Here is a 23,100-nt window from a genome sequence, read left to right as displayed (position 1 = left end):
TCCCTCCAGGGTGAATTGTGCTCACATGGAGTTAAGAAGGATAGTCAATTAATCACAAGAGAGCTGTGATCCCGTCTCTAACTTGGAAAGCCGAGGACTACTTGAAAATGATTAAGAAGGCTGAGATGCTGAGCGAGACAAAAACATTACGATATTAAAAGCAGCATGTTTTCAGCGAGCATTTGTTTCGGCACCGAGTCAAGCCAAGCTGGCTGGCTCGCTGCTTGCATAGGTATCGGACCCATTTATCCACTTCACTGAACAGCTTTGTAATGATGTCAGAATGCCAGAGTCCTTGGCTTTCGTTGGCCCTCACTCTGCTTGGTTTTTTTCTTGCAGTATTCCTGTGGGGACCTCTTGAATAAGTCAGAGTTCATAGAGGTCCTGACTTTTCCAAGGTCAGTCACAGAGCCATTAGCAGAGTCAGAAAAGAGAATTTGTGAGTTCCTCCCTTGGAATCTAATATCTCTTCACTAGACTGAAGCATGTCTCCAAAGGAAACAGGCTCAGGGTAGGGATGAAATAAGGGTAGGGGACTAGAAGTTCAGTGATGAATTTAGAGAAAACCCCAAATGATCTGATGTAATGATTGTCCAATACAACCCTTCCTTTCCATTTTTGACAGCACCACCATTTCCCAGGCCACTCTAAATGAGGACTGCATTACTTCACTCTGCTCTAATGTAATGGTGAGGTCATACCTGATCTCTTTGTCCATAGCCTTTCATTCCATCCCCAATCCATCCTGAATACCACTGCCAGATTCATTTTCCTAAAACCCTACTCTGATACTGCCATTATCCCATGCAAAGATCTTCACTCAGTGGCTTCCCATGTCTGCTGAATCAAGTGCCAATGCTTTACCTTCCATGATTCCATCTCAAATTCCCTTTTCAGCCTTATTCCCTTACTAAGCCTCCACACTTGCCTTGTGTTATAGCCAGATCGGACAATTAGCAACAGGCCTTGCCCCTTTCTAGTCTTGAACATTTGCACATGGCTAGAATTCCCTAGCCCCTGTCACCGACTACCAAAATTCTATTCATTATTGAAGACAGCTGCTTCTTCCATGCCCATGCAGTTTTTCCTGAATGCTTTCCCCCTTGTTTTAACTTTTCCCTCTTTCCCTTCAGTCTCCCACGACATGGTCTTCATTTCTCTCTTATGGCACTTATTGTATACTGCCTTTTATAGTAGTTTTTCAACTCTGGTGATTTCTTTGGTGTGGGTACTTCTTAACCACTACAATTCAACTTCAGGGCATTTCAGTCTAACAGATGTAGGTTAGTTATTGGCTTTGCACAATGCATGGCGCTCAACATGGGAGGACCCAAAGATAGATGATGTACAGGCTGATTTTTACTGAGTGTACAGTATGATGGGGGGAAAGCCACTGAGTCAGACAGTCAGCTATATTTATTAAGAACTTCCTGTGTGCTGGGAATACAAAAAAAGAGCAAAAGTAGTCCCTGCCCTCAGGGAGTTTACATCCTAAACATAACATAACATAGCATAGCATAACATAACATAACATAACATAGCATAACATAACATAACATAACATAACATAACATTACAAATGTAACATAGCATAGCATAGCATAATGTAACACAACATTTTACATTTATATTATTTATGGTAATCTATATTTTAATATATTTGTTTATAACAATTTTACTATATTATGAGAGTATATTATATATTTATATTATATTCAACTTATATTTATATTATAGAAATCTTATGTCTATATAAATGTAATAGTTATATAACACAATATTTAATTATTCAATTATACCCTGTTGTGTATTGTATCTATATTATATATAAATATAATATTCACAAATATATTCATATAACTATGCTATTGATATATAATAATATGTTCTATATATATGCTTTAGTTTCATGGTCACAATCTTTCATGATATATCTCAAATGTCCTTTCCAGTCTTATTTCTTTATTAAGCCTCCACACTTGCCCTGTGTTCTGGCCAGATTGGAGCGTTAGCAACTGGCTTTGCCCCTTTCTAGTCTTGTATGCTGCACATGGCTGGAATTCTCTGGCCCTTGTCTCTGACTTCCAAAATTCCAATTAATCATATTGTATAAATAGTATATACAGCTATACTATTTATATAATATGTAATTATTTGATTATATATGTGTGTATATACATAAATATGTATATGCTCATATATATGCATATATATGCTCATACACACATACACACATACATACAGAAAGGATGGAAGGAAATCTCAGAGGGCTAGGATTAGTGGCTAGGAAAATTAGGAAGGACATCTTTCAGAAGGTGGTACTTAAGTCTTGAGGAAAGCCAAAGATTCTAAGAGGAAGAACATCCCTGGCAGGAAGATGGGGAATGGAGTGCTGTAGACAGTGTTCCTGAGGTATGAAAGCCTTCACTAGATTCCTTTGAATATTTCATGAGAGGGAAGAGGGAAAGGAATAAGCATTTATTAAGTACCTACTACATGCCAGGCACTGTGCTAAGCTTTATGGAAATATCTCATTTGATCTTTGTAACAGCCCTTCGAGGTAGGTGGTATTATCTGGCAGTTGAGGAAACTAAGGCACAGCTGAGATTTAAGGCCAGCTTTGAACTCAGGTCTTACTGACGCCACACCCAGAACTCTATGCCCTGTGGTGCCCCTTGCTGCCTCTGAGTATGTCTGGGCACCAGTCCAACACATGAACCATCCATCATTCCCTCTCTCTTGATGCATGGTTAGCCTGGCCACCCCCTTTTCTATATTCCTTCATACTACCTTTTACATCACTTCTTGTGTGCAAGGCATCATTGGTAAAGTGCTTGTTATAACCTGCCAATACCACCATGTGTCCTCCCATTGACTTTTGGGTCATCTGTAGTTTTGATTTTTTTGAAATTATATGAATATCTATAAATATCTGTTGCATCTTCATCAAAAGTCATATTCTGCTATTGCATCATTCAGGCTATGAGTGGTAACAGGGCAGGAATATGTTGGAGCCAGTTCTTATGGGTTGGCAAGAGCTGATTGTTAAATTTTCATTGTGAGCATTTACACCTGGAAGTTGGCAAGTGCTACAAATTAGGACTTGATTTATTGTTTTTTGATTTTCTAGACTAAGAAAGTGATAGAGAAAACATTAATAATTCAGGTTAAACTTAAAAGTATGTCCTCCTAGAAAGTCAGTTGTTAAACATATTATCAGCACACCCTCAGAAAAGAGGTAGGACTGAGTTTAAGGGAGAGGAGGGGGAGTCTCCAATTTTTTTATTCTAGTACCAGAAATAGTTCTGGAAGAAAAAGCCTTGCCTATTTTTATCCTTTGCAGCACCTAGCACAGTACTATGCATGTAATATGATCTAGGAATTCCTTTATAGGAGTATATGAGACTAGGTAACAGCTGAGGTCCCTTCAAGCTCTAAAATAATGTGATTTTTGTGACAGAAAGGGCTCAATAAATACTTGGTGAGTGAGCGAGCAGTCATTCCTGTTTTCAATTTTGTGTTATTACCTTTTTCTGTATGGCTTCAACAGGCCCCTGGAATGCCAATAGTAAGCACCGTTGGTGATAAGTGGAAAGCATCAATGGTGCACCTTTCAAGCCTCATAACCAATGCTCATTTCTGCTTGGCCTCCTTGCTGCCAGAGAGAGCCTAGATATCCATTTTAGACCACTTGGACTTTTTATTTTCATAGAACCTTCAAATGCCTTCATTTTGTTTTAAGGTAATGATCAACCCATATTATGTAGACCTTACTCAACTCCAGAGTAAGTCCTTGAGTGAACTTAGCCTTCAGTCCTAAAAATTACAGAAAATTGAACCTCTTTTTGCCATTTGTTAATGAAAATAGACTTTTTCCATGTAAATTCATTTTCATCATCAGTAAACAACAACTAAGTTCATCAAAGTATAGGGCACTGTTCAAGGTTTAGGGATATGAGACATAATCCCTATAATCATAGAGGGAATAAGGTGACAAAAATTTATTAAGTGCCTACTATGTGACTGGCACTGTGCTAAATTTATAAATATGACCTCATTTGATCTTCACAAAGGTCCTGGGACATAGGTCCCCTATTATGATCCCTGTTTTAGAGTAGAGGAAATTGAAGCAGATAGAGGGTTAAGTGATTTGCCCAAGGTGACACAGCTAGTAAGTGTTTGTGGCTGGATTTGAACTGAGGTCTTCCTCTCTCCAGGCCCTATCTACTACACCATCTAGCTTATTGAGGATGCAGGACATTTATGTAAACACAAAACAACAAAGCCTGGGTAGCATATGCTCCGTATTGAAATCTAGAGGCTGTTGGGAAGGCTTCATAGAGGAGCTGAGACATGAGCTAAGCCCCCAAAGAAGAGTCAGAGGAAGAGAGGGGAGAGGGAGCAGGAGAATGGTGGGGAACATGGACTTTGCTGGATGACTTAGGAATTAATGTGCAGATGAGTTTGGCCTGAGCAGGGGGCTCCTGTTGGGGAGTGGTGGGAGATACGCTGCAGCAGGACACCTCCCATGATCTGCTTCATACGTGAGATCCCTCCAGTTAGAAGGAATAAGATCAAAGCATCTCTATAGCGCTTTAAGGTTTACAAAGCTTTGCCCATATGTTATCTCATCTGCTCTCTCTCTTCTCTGTGGATATCCTGCCTTGTAGAAGTCTCCTTAGCCTAGACTGTCACACCCCTGGAGAGGTCCCTTGTCTAGTCTACCTTTGGCTCCTAGCACTTCCCAGCAGAGCGCCTCGCTCACAGTATGTCCCAAATCAATGTTTGTTGATTGAATGCTGTCATTTTCCAGATACTAATTACTTCCCTGAAATAGCAGTTCGGAGATTCATGGTCATAGGGTCAGGGGACCATGAGAGTTTTAGAGGTGCTTGCAAATCTAAATCTGGCAAAGTCACGCCAGTGCTCTCATTACTTTTGGCTGATTTAGCAAACAGTTAAGGGCGAGAGTGGTTAGGATGAAAGGAAGAAGGAAGAGTCCTTCAGAAGGGAAAGCTTGTAGCTGACATAAAGGACAGCTCTGATGTCTTTCCATCTGGGATTCCCTTTTTTCAGCTTAATACTATAGTGTACTCTCTTTTACATACGAGCAAGCATTCAGAAGGGCCAAGAGAGCCATTAGCTTACTGATGGAACTAACTGACATGAACTAACTGGTCTTCCCACTCTTCCCAGCTAGATTTGTCTATCCCCTAGGGAAAGAGCTAGGGTCTTTCCCAGCCAAGTGGCCATTCCACAAGCATTTACTTTGGTAGGTATATTGGTAGGTATATTGCTTGGTAGGTGCTGTGCTAGCCACTAGGAATTCAGAAATAATCATGAAACATTTGAGATATGGGTCAGAATTCATTGTTCAGTTGTTTCTAGTTGTGTCCTACTCTTCATGACCCCAATTGGGGTTTTCTTGGCAAAGATGCTGGAGTGGTTGGCCATTTCCTTCTCCAGCTCATTTTACAGATGAGGAAACTGACACAAATGGGGTTCAATGACTTGCCCAGGGTCATACAGCTATTAAATATCTGAGGCTGGATTTGAATTCAGGTCTTCCTGACTCCAGGCTTGGCACTCTATCCACTGAGCTACCTACCTGTCCTTCCTAACACATAGTAAATACTTAATAAATTCCTGTTGATTTGACTTAACCTTCCTGAGCTTCAGTCTCCTTATCTGCAGAGGGAAGAGTTTGGATTAGATGTTCTCTAAGGTCCTTCTAGCTCTGAGTCTATGATCCTCAGGTTCCCTGGGTCTCCGTTCTCCCACTTGCAAAATGAAAAGTTGGATGAGACGGAGTTGTCCTTCCCCCTACCCTTCACAGTAACTGATGTTGTACTTGTCTATAAACACGTTCTCTGAGCATGTGGTCAGCCAGCCCCCTGTGTGTGAAGTCCTGATATCCCAATGAAAGGAGAGCTGTGTTCTACTTGGCTGTAACCAAATCTCCAGGATCGCCGTTGCTTGGCTTCCAGTGTAAACCATCATCTCCATGTCTTGGAGCTAGCCCTCCCACGCCCTCTCCTGGGCCCTCCCATTCTGCTGTTGCCTTTATCCCTTCCATGCTGTGCCCATCGGCTGTTCCCTTTTCACAGACTCCATAGGGGTATTCAGTATCTGATTTCTTCATAAATAAAGTGGAGAGATGGAACCAGCGAAATAACACTTTGGAAGAGTTTAAAATATTTACTCAAGGAATAAAAAAACTAGATGTTTTGTTAGATTGTCTGCTTTTCCAGTCAGAAAGTGTTTTTTTGACCATGGAAAGATGTTGTTTTAAGCTAGTTATATTTCTGATTCATGGGTGATTAATTATTTTTATGACTTGTCCCAGTCCAATTGGAATTATTTTCCAGTGTGAGAAGCAGCTTTGCTTACTCAGCAGTAATTTAGCACTCTGTTAGAGGGTCCTTCCATGTAGTTCTGCAAGCATTTTTATTAACTACCTACTGTGTGATAGGTATGGTCCTTGGGATACAGAGCCAAATAAGACAGTTGTTGGCCTTAAAGAGATCACTCTCTATTGAGGGAAACAAGATGGGCATGTACAAGCAGACAGATAGTTGGATGGATGGACAGACAAAAGGACAGACAGATGGAAAGATGGACTGATGGACAGATAGACAGACAGACTGATCGATCAATCAATCGATAGATATCGTAGATAGATAGATAGATAGATAGATAGATAGATACATAGATACATAGATAGATACATAGATAGATAGATAGACAGGATAGAAGACAGACAGACGGATGGATGGATGGATAGATGGATGATCTATATGATGTAGAGACATATAAAAGTCCTTTTAGGGGTAGGCAAGGAGGGTACAATTCTATTATGAGGGGTGATTTGTTAATATAATGGAAGGTCCAGTGGGCATAGTGGAAGGATAGGGAGGAGGGAGATAATGATAACCCTTGCTAATATTAATATTTAGCATTTCTAGAGAGCTTTAAGCTTTGAAAAGCACTTTGCAGCTATTATCTTATTTGATTCTCTTTGTTATTCCCATTTTACAGATAAGGATACTGAGACAAAAAGAGATTAAGTGACAGTTAGCAAGTATGTGAGGACTTGAATTCAGGTGTAGCTGACCCCAAGTCTCTATCCACTGGGCCACCCAACTGCTTCTAGCCCTTCCTAGCCCTTGATGAGAATTATTTTTCTGACTTAACAATTCAGTTCAGTTCAACACCACTGAGTACTTTTTATATGTCAACTAATAAACATTTATTAGCACCTCCTATGTGCCAGGCACTGTGTTAAGCATTGGAGATACAAAGAGAGGCAAAAGACAATCCCTGCCCTGAAAGAGCTATGTAAAGGGATGTGCTTTGAAAGAGCTTGAACCTATATAGACAGGTGAGTTTTTACTGGCAGACATACACTTATACAACTTTTGGGAGCTCGAGAATGAGGAGGAGAGAGAGGGATAACCACACATAGCCACAGCTACATATTGGCTGGATGCAACATGGAGTCCACCCACACATAAGTCCTAAATGGTGCCCATGGCCTTGTGGGTTGTACAGGTCACTCAACCTGAGCAGTCCAGAATAGACCCCAGTGTTCACATGATCATAGAATGTTGTTTTAAGGGACCTTAGAGGCCACCTAGTCATCATTGTACAGAGGGGGAAACTGACGCCCAGAAAGGCCATGCAGGTAACAAGTGGAAGAACCAAGGCTTAAACCTAGTTCTTTTGGCTCCATGTTGAATTCTCTCTCTCTCCCATATCATGGTGTTTTGTGTTGGATTTCCTACCACCAATTAAAATCTGTCTTCCACAAAATGGCAACCAGCAGTTGCCTTTCAGCATTAAGGATCTCAAAACATGTGTTCCAACTTATGTAAGTTGTTCAGTCCACACTAACCTTACTGGGGAGCAGAAAAGAGCAATGCCACTGGCTACAGGTAGCTTACAGGACAAATAGGTATTCTAATCGCCTACCACTTTGCAGTCATGAAATTCTTTCTCTAGTGCTTTGGGGTCAAACTCAGAAACAGGAGCCACCAAGCTGTACATAAGGATCCCAGTCCTGTGTTTGATGTCTTTACTCTAATGAAGTCCATGTTGCCCAGACCCAGCTTGGGGACCATAAACAGAACAGGGATGGGGGAAATTAAAAGAAACAGGATTATCTTGGGAAATGTTATCAGAGATGGTTGAGGGACTTGAAAATAGGTATGAAGCATCTACAATGTAAGAAATTTATAGCCAGGTATTTAGCTGGAATAAGAGAAGACTTATGAGTTATCCAACTAATCCATTAACACATCTTTCGGTAACAAATGAGGGAAGAGATTAGAATACTAATTACTACTGATATTTACATAGTGCTTTGAAGTTGGCAAAGTATTTCACACACATTTCATCTGAGCCTTAGGATAGCCTTGAGGTGGTATTAATCACATTTTACAGATGAAATAAACAAAGATATAGGTGGAATTACTTGACCATAGACACATGACTAGTCATTGTCAGAGTCCAGGACTCTTTCCACCTCCTATTATATATGGAGAAGGTGGCTTAACTAATTGAAGGTATCAAATTGACTCTAGGGGTTTTAAGCTTGTATTAATTGAGAGACACATAACAAATGGGAAAATTGGGAAGGGGGAGGGGACCTCCAAGTGCATATGTCTAGCAGATCCTTGGAAATGCACTTGGGCCAGAGTGTGCTGGTAACTGTTTAACAACCAGTTACCCAGGCGGAAAAAGTACAATGACACACTTTGAAATTGGATTAAGTTGACATAATCTCCGTTAACTTTCTTAAGTCAGGACAACCATCAAAACAACAAATCAACCCCTGATTTATAGTGTTTGCCAATTTCTGAGGGGGTAAATGCTAACACAGAAAATTTAGCAATCAGCTTTCAGAAATTGGTATGAGGAGCTCCGGTACCCCACTGACCAGAGCCCACAAAAGAGATCAGGATTGCAGAGAGATTTTGGAGTCATCTCCGTAGAAGTTGTAGTTGAAAACTTGGAGATAGATGAAATACCTAAGGAAGAATATTTTAAGAAAGAAGAGTAGACAGTCAAAGACTAAATCTTGGAAGATGTCAATATCATTATTATTATTGAATATTACAAGAAATTATTAAGGAAAATTGCCCTGAGGTTTTACGACAAGAAGGTAAAATAGAAAGATGTCCTCCAAATTAAGGGCAAGAGGAAGAAGGAGAATCATACAGTTCTCCAAACTGTTTTTGAGACACTTTGCTAGGTACCAGGAATTCGAAAATGACCATTACCTTCCTCCTTTCTCCAGGGGAATATGCAAAATGAGTCAAGGGAAATAGAGGAAAGGAAAAGCACTACCAGCTGGGGAGTTTAAGGAAAGCTTAAACAGGGAGGCAGCACTTGACTGTGAACTTGACTTTGAGGGAAGATCAGACTTTTAAGAAGCAGAGGTGGGGGTGATGCGGGTTATTCTCAGCTTGAGGGAGAAGGGGTGGGTAGAGGGAAGGCAGGAGATGGAGTGGAGAGCTCCTAGGGAACAGAAGTATGTTTCAACATCAGTCATCATGGTTAATTATTTCATGGATCAGAATTCTGAAGTCTTTCACAGCTGCTTTCCTTTGAATTATTGTAGTCACCACATAAATCATTCTCCTGGCCTGCCTCATTTGGTTTTGCATCAGTTCCTATAAAGGCTAACCAAGTTTCTCTCAATTCTTCATAGTCATATATTCCATTCCTTTTTGTTTCCTGTTTATATAACCTTTCCACTTCAAGTGGCCATTTGATATTCACCCAGTAGGAATGGGTTCTCACAATAATTTTGTTTCTCCTCTCTACAGAAAGGAGCTGGCTACCATCTGGATCTCTTCTGGGTGGCCATTCTCATGGTTGTATGTTCCTTCATGGCTCTCCCATGGTATGTGGCTGCTACTGTCATCTCCATCGCTCACATTGACAGTTTGAAGATGGAGACCGAGACATCTGCACCTGGAGAACAACCCAAGTTTCTAGGAGTCAGGTATGCTAATAAGCCAGAGGAAGAAGTCTTAATACTCATGTAGATTCCAGGAATCATAACATATTTGCATGCAATTCTTCCTTTTGAGCAAATGAAATTGAAGCTAGGAAAAGGGCCAATTCAGGATTAGCCCATTGTTACGAATTAGGAAGGACTTAGTTTTTGGCCACAGTATGATCATTGATGGCTTTTGTGAGTTTACCCGAGGTTAGGACATCTTCAACCAATTTCTCTTTTATGGTGAAAAACTAAATATTGGCATATTATCCTAAGGATTTGATTTTTCCTGAGGACATATCAGGGGTGTCATATTTACATAGAGACAATAGAAAGACCACCTTTTAGCTTTATTTGGATCTCAATGGAGCTTTTATGTCTGCCCATGAATCAGAATTTTGACCCTTGATAAGCAACTTCACAATGGAATTTTCTGCCTTGAAACCCACCATTGAGAAGTTCTGACCTGGACTGATTGAATTAAAATGACTCTAAAGGCATGGAGGCAGAACCTGTGCCATGCCTGTTGTAAACTTTCCAGAGGTCCGTCCTTGTATGTGCTTGTGTGTAGAGCCCCGAGAATGGAGTCATTCTAGCCAAAATGGCAGTGAAGGACCAATTCTTTGGATAGAGGGTTCTGGGTGTGAATGATATTTTTTAAAAGTATCACTAACTTGAAAAGGAACCTGATCAGCTCTATTGCTCTCTCATGAGTTGTCAGCCAGCATATGAGACAATATCATAGTTGTCTCCTGGGAAAGAAAAATCATTCTATAGATGGTCAAAGTGCTTTTAAAAAAATTATGAATACAAAGAAGCCAGTAACTGACAAGCAAAGACTGGTTGTTCTTTCCTGTCTCTTATAAACAAACCTGTTGATCAAGAACAAAGAATTTAGCAAGAAGGTTTTTCATTTATCACATCAGTCATTTAAATCCATGGTCCAGTTTAATGAGCCAATCAGTTGGTAATTTTTTTAAAAAGCATTGAGTTTGTACATTGCCCCAAAAGTATTAATAACATGATATTTGAGCCACATTCAACATTGACTTGGACAGTTCATTTTCTTTGGGGGAAATAAAAAACTAGGAACATGTGTGTGAAAACAGGAGGTAACCTTTTGGTTTGATTTCAGGGAACAAAGAGTCACCGGAACTCTTGTGTTTATTCTGACTGGTCTGTCAGTCTTTATGGCTCCCATCTTGAAGGTAAATATTCCAGATACTCTCCTCTTCTTCCTTCTTCTTAGAATATTGAGAAAGTGACACATTAAAAGGAGAATCCTTTGCAGATATTTGGAAGATTATGCTGAATGCTTAGGGAGACCCTGAGGCATGTGACCAGCCAGGACGGAGGCTCCAATCCCTCATTTTGGCTGATCATCTTTTACTTCCATTAATTTTCCTCACCCATTATGATGTTTTCATAACTCTCCTTCACCCTCACCCCTTATTGTCTTCTCTCAATACTGTTCATTTTCCCAACCCCCTTACCTGCCCTCCCCCCCCAACTCCTTCCAGCCCCTAGATTGCCAGGAAACTGGGGTGAGTCAAGGTCAATATGGACCACCTCCTTTTATTCCATTTGCTGTTCTTGCTGACAGTGCTCCCACTGTCTTTGGCTCCAAAGATAGTTGCATAAAGAAAGATTAGAGAAAATGACTGGCCTATAATTAGAAAGCTTAAGAAATAAACTTCTGGCAGAGAAAAATTACAGGGTAGATTGAGAAACTTAGTATAAGTCATTGTGAAAGTTTTCAGGATGGGGTGAATAAATACCTGCATAGATGACACAGAAGCTACAGTGGGGACAGTCTCTAAGGAAGAGTGTGAATCTATGCTGAGATAGAATCAGCTTCCTCTTCCCTTTCAGGTTCATCAAGTTTCAAGTTAAGGAAAAATCTGAACTAAGGGGATTGATTGGCACCTTCAGCCTAATCCCCTAACCCCCTTCTTACCCCTTATCCAGCTTGTTTTTTCTTGATTTTTTCCATGAGATCAAAGCAATTAATTGAAAAGTGCAAAATTCAATCAGCTTGTTGCTTCTTCTCCAGAAGCCAAATTACTGGTTTAATTGATATTTTTGAGTTGAGAGAGGCATGGCCTTGCCTGCAGCAACTGGGAATCTGATTAGAAGTGGTATGTTTTGGTCACGTAACCCCTTCCTTTATGGATGAAGAACTTGAAGTCTAGAAAGTCTAAGGGACTTGCCCTGGGTCACCAACTTAGTGGAAGTCAAAGCAGAATTCGCATTTCCTGAGCCCTGATCCATTCTTCTCCCTAATGCCCCAGAACACTACCAAAAGAGTCTTTAGTGGAGAGGGAGCTGCTAACTGATGCATGTAAAAATGGTCACAAATTTCCTGCTCATGTTCTATCAGGGCAAATTGGGGCCATTCTAAACATTTTTCTATTAGTTTCTGTGATTGAATATTCTTTCCCATGAAGAATATGTAAAGCCCAAGGTTCCAATAGTCAGACTACCCCCAAGCAATGTTCTTTGTTTCAATGTTGTTTCCAGTGCTTTGACTTCAATCCTGGAGACTCTGCTAGGTGACTAATCATGGATGATTCCAAAGGGAAGCAGAGAACAGATATTGTGTGAATTGCTATTTTTAGGAAGAGGTGACACATCACATTTTCACTAATGCTGCCTTCCAATCCCTACTTCAAGAAACTTATTTCCTCATTTTGCTACCCAGTATGGCACTTGACCGCTGGAGGCTCAAAGACATTTTCTCTGTTTTTCTGGCAGTCCCTCTCATCCTTCCCTTTCCCTCTTTCCCTTCCCCTCTCCCTCTCTCTTTCCCTCCTCTCTCTCACTTTTCCTCTCTCCCCATCTCCCTCTCTCCTCCTCCCCACCTCCCCCTTTTGCTCTCTCCACTCCCCCTCTCTTCCCCTCCTTCTTGTCCCCTCTTCTCCTCTCTCCCAGACCCTTCACTTTCTTCTCCTCCCTCTCCTCTCTTGCCTTCCTTCTTTCCCCCTCCCCTCCTTCTCTTCCCCTCCTCTTTTCTGTCCCTCCCTCTTCCTCTCTCCTCTCTCTACCCTTCCCCCTCTCTTCTCCTCCCTCCATCCCTCTCTCCCTCTCTCTTCTCTCTGCATCTCTGTCTCTGTCTGTCTCTCCTAACCATGATATTTTAGCCCAATTTTGAAACCATTCTGATGAATCGATGAGGTATAAGGGTGGATGATAGATGTTTGTGTGGTAGGGGGTGGGGTTAGATAGGAGGGAAAAAGAGAAAGACAGAGAAAGAGACTCGAAGAGAGACAGAGAAAGAGAGAAATAGAGAAAGAGAATATTAATCACCAAATGTTCAGCACTTTCTGTGTGTACTCAACATTCTCTTAGGGCAGACAACATGCACACATCTTTGCCTATACAAAATATATACAGGAAGACCCAGGTTTGTGTTGGACTCTTGTTACATGGGGGACCCTGGCTGGCCACGTCACTCAACCTGCACAGGACAAAACTCTTAAGATGATAAGTTGTAGGGGAATGCCAGCCCTGGTAGGGGCATTTCTTCATGGCAAGTTTCCTAGGGAGATGAAATCACAGGTCCACTGAAAAACAAAGAAGGAACACCATGACATCCTGGGGAAAATCTCAATAAGTTTAGAAGAACAGGAAAAAAAGTCGGCCACACAACTTTGGAGAGTGGTATCATATTCCATCTCTCAATGTGCAGGCTAGGATATTGGGATAGCCTTGGCTCCAGCATGCTGTGACTTTGGGAAACTTTCTTGTAGATCAAATCAGGTGGATTTGTAATGATGTGTTGGTGTCTCTCCAGACTCTTAAGTTAGGAGGGCTCAGCCCATAGTTCTTTTGAAGTCATTGAAAAAAATGTATTTTATTTGTTTTAATCAGCCAAGATCTCCCTTCTCTCCCTCCCTTCCCAACCCCACTCCTGCCCAATTGAGAACACTAGACTTTTGAGTTCATTTATAAACCAAGCACTAAAACTCATGGAACAAATGGGCAGAGGTCAAGGTCAACATCTAACCTTTCTCATTTGCCTCAATGGAGCTTGATTGCCTATTAACCCAGTGATTACCTTTGAGTGAGAAAGTTGACTCCCAGTTATTGTACTCTCTACTAGACAATCGATGGCTTTTAAACAAAAAATCTTGTGGCTATTGTAGAATAGTAGTGACCACATATGTGGGATCTTGGTATTCAAGTTAGAATGAACCTCAGAGGCCATCTGGCCTGATCCCCTTGAAAGATGGACAAATTGACACTCAGAGAATTTAAGTGACTTGTCTAGCTCAGGTCACATAAGAGAGAGCCAGAATTTGAACCTAGGCCCTCTGATTTTGAATCCCACATTCTTTCCCTAGTATCTTGCTGCCTAATCGGTGGCTAAAAGGCATAAGATCAATAGGAAAGACAAAATGTTAAATCAGGGGTTCTTGACTTTTTGTGTGTCATTTCCCCTTAGAAATTAGGTAAAGACTATGGACCCCTTCTTAAAATATCATGTTTCTCAGTGCATAAAATATATAGGATTCTAAAAGCAATCATTTTTAAAATAGTATATATATGCATATATTGTACACATATGCATACATATATTTACATATATGTGCACATACAAGTTCAAGACCTTCAGTTTAAAAACCTCTGTCTTAAATGTAGGCAAAACCCTATTTCATTCAACAGGCCAGGTGGAAAATTCCATTCCTTCTCAAATGTGGTGACTCCAGAGGATCCTATTAATGTTTTCCTATGCATTAAATAGCCCGAGTAACTGTTTTACCATATCTGCTTATACGTATAAAAAGAAACCTGTGTGTATGATTCTCTTGATTGAAACCTGACTTTTTCAGTACAAGAATGTGTGGAATTATGAGAGGTTCACAAAGTTTTTGCTGTTAAGCAGCTTCCTCCTTTATTTGACCATGGTCAAGAACAGAGCCTGAGAAGCACTGGATTTCAGTTGCTGATGCAGTAGGATAGTAAGGAGTGGACCAAGAAGGATTGGATTCCTAAGTTGATTGGCTTAAAAATTGACTCTCTTTCAGAGCAATGTTGGTTCAGCCACTGTACCCTATAAGGGACCTAGGCTAAATGACCAAGAGGTCTAGAAGAAAGGTCTTAATCTTGCGTTTGAAAATTAGTTGCATAAGTCTAAATAAGTAAAGTTTCCCTGAGAGTCAGTCCACTGCTAATTTGGGGGCTATTGGTGGAATTGGTTGTTATTTTGGGGGTTTTTTTTAGCACAAATTGTGTTCAAAACTCTATAAGATTTATTTGGTGACTTTATCAATTAATCAGTGAGCATTTATTAAGCTGCTATCATAGTGACATCAGGAATTGTGTTAGATTCCAGGACTTAAATCCAATTCATGTGCTTGTCAAGACATCACCCTTAGAGTGTCATTGGTCTTCTTTGAGAACAAAGGACAAACAGTAACAATAGCAATAAAGACAGAAATGAGACAGTCCCTGCCCTCAGCAAATTTACATTCTATTGGATGAAACATGTACATAAACGTATACATACATACATACATATGTATACACACACATATAAACTATATGCAAAATGCTCCTATGGTGACATTTGAGAAAGAGGCCCTAGTGGCTGGGGTGGGGGGTAGGGGGAACTAGGGAAGGCTTTATGCAGGAAACCAGGTAATGTTGGAGCTAGGTTTTGAAGGAAGGTAGAGATTCCACAAAGTGGTAGCAATGAAGGAAGCCTGAATTCGAGAGAAAGATTGTGTGAAGTCATAGCAAGATGGCAAGAAGACCAGTTTGGCTGAACCATAGTTCGTAGAGGAGAGTACTGTGTAGTTAGTGTAGAAATACAGGGGCTGGAGTAGAGGTGTAAGAAGTAGCCTATAACTCTCCCGAGTGTGGCCAAAACACAAAAGAAATAAAAATACAATAGACCGTAGATGAGAATATGTGGTTTTATAGGTCAATATGCACTGGCTGGAACACTTAAGTATTCTTTAGAGGCTCCTTTCTATTTGAGTTTGACATCATTGGGGTAGATCTGGAGGGAGCCAGCATTAAATTTTGTCCCTATCCTCTCTCTATCTCACCCTTACTTAAATCTTTGCTTCTCAGTCTCTTTAACCCAAATCCAAAATTCCACCCTTGCCCTGATGAGAAATAGTATATATTTAGAGCCTCTATAATACCCATTCTGAACTGCTTCCATTGCAAGATGCAAGGACTGGGCAGAATTTAAACTATAGAGAAACAATTTTAAAAATTCAACTTCTGGGCTGCTTTTGGCATGGCTCCATGTACTTCCAAAAGAGATCATAGACTCTTTTTGATTGCATCATAGCTAAAGCCCAAGATCAAGGAGATGAAGATATATTATTCCAGAGTTAAAAAGTTAAATTCCCTGGAATCTTGATAGACATAATTTTTCTGCCTGTGCCATGGTTGACACCGGATTATAAAAGGGTCTTGGGGACTTGTCCCTGTAGGCATTCACTGTGCAAGCCTGCTTCCAGTGTTCTCTGCTAGCATCTCTTCTAGGAGAGACTGAAGGCTATGCTGTGAGATGTGTCTCCAAGCATACAGTGAAGGCTCCTGAGGCTTTGTGGTATTTTCCCTTTGCTTAAGATACTTTTCTTTAACCTTTCAGAAAGAAGCCTTTCAGTATAGGCTATCTCTGTCTGCTCTCTCTCTCTCCCTCTCTCCCTCCCCGAGAAGTTCACAGACTCTAGGTTAGGAGCTCCTGATGAGAGCTGCCTAGAACAATGAAAGATTAATTGACTTAGTGGGCCACATATGCAATATGTGCATGAGGTAGGACTTGAACGCAGTACCCTCTGGTTCCCAGAAGCTCTCTTATCTATTAATCTACATTTAACTTAATCTATACAGTAAATGAATCAGTCAAATATTGTCGTAATTTTCTGGGGATTTGTCCCTTTTGTCCTGGGTAAGAAACTTTTGTTTTTCTACATTGTTAACTCCTTGACTAATTAAAACTTTTGGAGGTGCTAATTGACCTTGTAAATTATATCCACTTATACTTTGTGTTTTAATATTTTAGCCTAATTTATATTTCCATGTTTTGATTTTTTGGTAGGTAAAGTAGGGCCTTATCTTTAAAAACAAACAAACATTCTTTGGCCTTCCCTCAAGCACTTTCTTTTGTTTTAAAAATTGACTGGTAAGATAACTGGAAAAAGGACAAACAATCTGCTCCCCCCTGATTGATTGAATACCAGTGAAGCCCATTTGAATGGGCCAAATCTGCACCCCAGGATTTGAAAAAGTTTCATGAATCTTCCGTGCCTTTGAGATCAGGTCTTCTTTGTAGAATGTGACCCTTTGCTAAAAACCTCACAAACAGTTTCCTAAGAAATCTGTATCCTGGGTGGGATAGCAGTCACCAGACTAGGAAAATATGGAGTTTCTGGTTTTAATTTGTGTTGGGTATAAAAGCAGCCAGCAATGGTTTTAAAAAAACAAATAAGTCAAAACTCTAACAATAGTAAATCATTATAATTGCAAAGGCTTAAGTTTAGCTTTCCAGAGAGAAAATGTACACCGTGGTACACATTATCTTGAATTTCTTCTTAGAGGCAGTACATGAATACAACTTTTACCCAAACTCTCAAATTCTGTGGAGGCTAGAGAACCAGTGTGTTCTATTTTTGTCCCTCATAAAACAGAAAATGAGACCTATAAAGTGATCCCAGCATTTCATTTATTCCTTTTGAGAGTTCACAGTAGGTTTTAAGGGGGGGAAGTGGCAACGAAGACATCCATCAGGATTCTAGTGACTTTGGATGTATTGTGTGCGCCCCATTGTGGTGGTGATTAGGTACTACAACACACTGAAGATTTCTTCTCCCCCACCCGGCACCCCCAACCCCCATCACAATGAGCTAAATACTGTATATAATCACTTTTCTGTGCTTAAGGTCAAATTAACTGCAGTATGGTTTTCAGCCAGTTCCTTTTTAGGGAAGCATCCAAACACTTTTCATACAATTTTAATCATTTTGATGGCTAATCTTTTAAAATTAGAGGCAATCACACTAATGGTATTTGTAAGTGCTCAATTCCACCAAGGTGCCACAGATTCTCAGATACAGGATTGTCTTAGATAGTCCCAGGAGAGGGAGCTAGGAAATGGGATTTCATCCATTATGTTGGGGAAGAACTATACTGCTTTAAGAAAACACCAATGGAAAACCCAAAGATTTGTTTTAGTTGGGGCCTTTTTCTCTTTTTTTTCTTTCTTTTTCTTTTCTTTTCTTTTCTTTCTTTCTTTTTGTTTTTTAAAGCTATACTCACATGTCTCACTTGGTGGGAACTGACTCTTGGATCTACCAGTGTATATCTCCTATTTGTGCGAATGAATTATATGATTGAGTCAGTTCAGAGCCCAAAGATAGAGATCATTTAAATATAAATATGTATATACATATATATGTATTTGAAAAATACATTAAACATGTTTGGAAAATATATACACACATGTATACTTATATAAACACAATACATATATGCACGCAATATGCATATATGTATTGATATATTTTCTTTATGTATTGATTTATCTTTCCTTATGTATTCTTTCTCTAATATTTTTATATACACACAGATTTATGCATGTATATATGTATGTGCATGTATGCATACGCACCACATATTTTACATAGACAGACATTTATTTATTCTGTCCAGACTAAAGGCTTTGCAGAAATAGATTTGTCCTGAATTTCGGATGTATTAATTTGTGGAATGCCTCACACAGTGTACTCCATAGTGAGTGAGCCAAAATAAGCAAAGAAGAAGCTAGGCTTCTTTGTGTGGAGTACACAGACTGCTGAGCATGAATTCAGGAAGATCTGAGTTCAAATCTGCCCTCAGATGCTTAAAGCTATATAATCCTGGGCAAGTCACTTAACTTCACTCCGCCTCAGTTTCTTGATCTGTAAAATGGGCATAATAACAGCGCCTACCTCAAAACCTTCTTGTGATATTATCTCAAATATATTATCACAAGTGAAATAATATATACTCATACATACTTATATATGCTATATAAGTGCTAGCTATTATTAGAAGTAATAACAATTTACATGTTTATTCCTTGCTGTACTTCCTAGTTTGGAAGATAGTGCTAATGAGGGATTTAGAGAGTATAATTCTGACACTCCCTCTATGTTACCTCTTTGTCATCTCTATATCAGGAGTCTTACCCTTCCTGGTTAACAAAATAAATAAAAATGTGCCCCTATAAGATAAAACCAGTTTGAAATTAAATTTGGAAGAAAAAAAAAGAACACATTTTGCCTGAAGTTACTCTTTCTTCTGATTCCTTTTAGAGTTTCATTCATTAATACATAATGTGTGATAATTGTAGAAACTGACTAATAATTATCTGTTTTATGCTGTAATTAGACTTCAAATTTAACACATTATTTTTGAGAAACACAGTTGAGGACTGGATAGAGAACTGTCCTTGGAGTTAAGAAGACTTGGGTTTGGGTCCAGCCTCTGACCTAGGCTGAGTGACCCTAGGTAGGTCATTCATTCCTCTACACTCCAGGTGCAGAGAAGCTGCTGATTGGCAGAGGAAGAAGGAGATTCCCAAACTGATGAAATCATCTGTCTGGTCTAAAAGAAACCACAAAGTCATTCTTGATAATCTGGGATTTAACATTTACTAAGCCCTCCTTTCTTGACTTTTTCTCCCTAGTTTATTCCCATGCCTGTACTCTATGGTGTGTTCCTGTACATGGGGGTTGCGTCCCTTAATGGCGTGCAGGTAAGTTGGCCCTAGCAATGCAGTGCCCTTCTGATAACAAGAGTATTCCAGGAAAGAACCTTTAAAAGAAAATGGTAATCATTAACAGCTGGCTTTTCCTTGTCTTGCCTCTTTTCATTCCTGAGACCTCAATCAAGTTTAGCTCATGTTTACAAAGCTTATCATCCCCACACATTCTTGGAGATGAAGTTCATAAAGGTCAGTGGACCAGGCAGGCAACCAAGTTGTAATTCTTGTGTCACCAAAAGTGAACACATCCCCTTCCTCCACTGTGCTCTCCAATAGAGAATCAGACCATCTTGAACCATTGACATCCAGGTGCTGATGGACAGCCCTTAGCGTGGGAACAGGCAGTACTCATTGGGTACCAGTTTACTTCTCCCATGGCCTCTGATCAATGATCAAACTGTTTTGCACAAATAAAAAGAAGCGAGCTAATGTTCTTTATGTGTTGTTTTTAGTCTGAGACATCAGCTAAGGGAACATTGCTATTTGTAATCTGGTAAAGCTGACTCTCTATCCTCTTCTCCCTCCTCACTCAACACCTTTAAAAATCACTGGGGGGAAATTATGTAAGGGACATTTTCTCTTACTGAAGGCATAATTTAATTGGCAGCAGGAAATTGGAAGTGTTTCTATTGCTTTCTGGCACCTCGTTAATTGTAGCCTTATTTAGCACTTAGTAGTGTTTTAATGACAAAAGGCTGCATGTTCCCTGAACACCATAGGGATTTATTTGGGCCCCTTAAAAATGGTCCTTGCTTTCTTTCATTCATTGGATTTATATGAGTTTGGTTTGGGAGTCAGATGGAGCTGGGCGAGTGGCCAGGTCACCAATAAGAGAGAAGACTATTGTAGTATTTTTTTCTTTTTTTTTGTATTCTGCTCCAGAATGGAGTTGTTCACATGCTCTGGATAGGTGGTCAGGATGCCAAAGGATTTGGCCTTTTTCCTTTATTGTGGGGAGCATTTGTATTAGAAGCAGTCTGTTTCTTGGGTTTAAATGACAAGCTGGCCCTCCACAGACTCAAATGGGTTTTTGGTCTCTATGGCATCCAGGAAAGTTTGGGGAGATCTAAGTAACCAGAATCCTTGAATATAGAATTTGACTCAATAAAATGCATTTTATCCTTTTGAAGGGACTAATATGGTACAAATTACTCTTTTGCCTCTGCCATTCAGCCTCAAGGTATATTCGGCCTCAAGGTATATGTATATATATATATACACATATATATACATATATATATATATACATATATATACATATATATATATATGTATATATATGTATATATATATATATACATATATATATATATGAATGCTTTCTCCTTGCTTCCCCCAAAAGGCTCCTCTTAAAGCAGAAATTAAGTTGCGTTTATTCTAACTTTTTATCTGAGAGTCAATACATGACCTTTTAAAAGAACCAGCCTTCTCTTGATCGATTCCATGGGGCAGATGGCATGCCCTGTGAAGACTGTATTTTCTCAGAAACTCACTGTTTATTTTCCTTCTGCCAACCCGAAAAAGACAGTTTCTTTATCTATAAAATAAGTATAAACATATCTATAGTAATTCACAGGGTTGCTGAAAAGCCCAAATGAGAAGAGGTACATAAAATATGTTGCAAACTTTAAAGTGCTATATAAATGCCCCTTATTATCAAGCAAATAAACTTACTGACTTGGCTCAGATGTCCTCTGAAGACTAACACTTGATTTATCCTGGATTGTCTTCCTGGATCCTCCAAGGATAAATGTCAGAGTGTTCCTCCCAGATTCTAAAAGGGAAAATGCCAAAGCACTACAATCTGAGATGATAGAAATACCATGTATATATAGATATATTGGTTTACTGATGGATTGAAAGGATATTTTGATCCTATTTAGCAGTGGCCTAAATTACAAAGGTTATGCATGTGTAATCATGTAAAACATTTTCATGTTAGTTGTTTTGTGCAAAAAGACTCAAACAAAAAGAAAGGTGGGAAGAAAGAAAGAACAAAAAGAAAAGAAAGAAGGAAGGAAGGAAATATGGAGGGAAGGAAGGAAGGAAGGAAAAAGAAGGAAGGAAGGAAAGAAGGATGGAAGAAGGAAGGAAGGAAAGAAAAAGAGAAGGAAAGAAATAAAGAAAGAAAGAAAGAAAGAAAGAAAGAAAAAAAGAAGGAAAGAAGGAGAAAAATAGTGCTCTTCAGTCTGTATTCAGGAATGAAGGACAGACCAATCATACAAAAGCTTGGTGGTGAGAGATGTGTAGCTAAGGGACAAAGAGTTGGATAACACTGTCATGAAGTGATTAATCTAGAATTAGTTTCTAGGTCCCTTGAATTCTAGCCTAGCAGATTCCCACCCCACCCCCAGACTACATTATCTACCCTTTCCTTATACTTACATCGCAGGGTACTTGTGAACATTATAGTTGAGCAAATGAAATTGTGTGTGTAAAGCAGTCTTTAAAATGATATATTGACCTATACATATATGTCAATTATTGTTATTATTTCACTGAGTTAATGAAATAGAAATGACGCTGAAGCTTCAGATTTACTCTTTTCCCGTCAGAGAGCACACGGTACACATGGAACTCTAAATTCATCTGTTTGGCTCTTAAAGTTAAACAAACAGCCTGGCCCCAATCTATGTCTCCAGCCTTTGGAACAAAACTCCTCCTCATCCTCTCTGTAATCCAGCCAGATTGGCCTCCTTCCTGCTCCTCACTCTATCTCTCACCTCTGGGCTTAGTGTTGGCATCCCCCATGCCTGGAAGGCATACCGTCATTGCCTCTGCTTCAGAACCCCGTTTTTCTCTATGATGCCCTCATTGATCCCCCAATTGCTAGTGCCCTCCCTCTCGAACTACCTGATGTATAACCACTTGCTATTGATTCGCTTTATATATGCATACACATGATATTTATATATGCACTTGTCTCCTCTATTAAAATGTAAACTCCCTGTAAGAAAATTCCCTCCATTCTTTATCCTTGTATCCCCAGTTCCCAGCATGGTGCCTGGCACAGTAAGTGCCTAATAAATGCTTGTGGATTGGTTGATTGGTCAAAGTCATTTCCATGGGCATTTAGTGGCACTGGCATCATGTGCCAGTCCTTGAGCTAACACTGTATCCTTCTCCCTTTCCTTGCTAGTTCATGGATCGTCTGAAGCTGCTTCTAATGCCCCTCAAGCACCAACCTGACTTCATCTACCTTCGCCACGTCCCCCTCCGTCGTGTCCACCTCTTCACTTTCCTCCAGGTGCTGTGCCTGGCCCTTCTCTGGATCCTCAAGTCCACAGTGGCTGCCATTATCTTTCCAGTCATGGTAGGAATTTCTGTG

General features: G+C 39.8%; 1 protein-coding gene across 1 annotated transcript in view; it reads left to right on the top strand.

Annotated features, from left to right (window-relative positions):
- SLC4A4 (solute carrier family 4 member 4) overlaps window positions 1–23,100 on the top strand; it is a gene marked incomplete in the record, with an annotated part of 320,448 nt that overhangs the window by 284,104 nt on the left and 13,244 nt on the right. The window contains 4 exon segments of the mRNA XM_036762520.1: window positions 9,831–10,009; window positions 11,142–11,214; window positions 19,695–19,763; window positions 22,912–23,085. Of these exon segments, the coding sequence (XP_036618415.1) occupies window positions 9,831–10,009; window positions 11,142–11,214; window positions 19,695–19,763; window positions 22,912–23,085 (495 nt within the window).

The sequence above is a fragment of the Trichosurus vulpecula genome, chromosome 6, assembly GCF_011100635.1.
Source record: "Trichosurus vulpecula isolate mTriVul1 chromosome 6, mTriVul1.pri, whole genome shotgun sequence".
Classification (NCBI taxonomy): Eukaryota; Metazoa; Chordata; class Mammalia; order Diprotodontia; family Phalangeridae; genus Trichosurus; species Trichosurus vulpecula.
The sequence above is the reverse complement of the archived record's forward strand: the minus strand, read 5'-3'. Positions and strand labels throughout refer to the sequence as shown.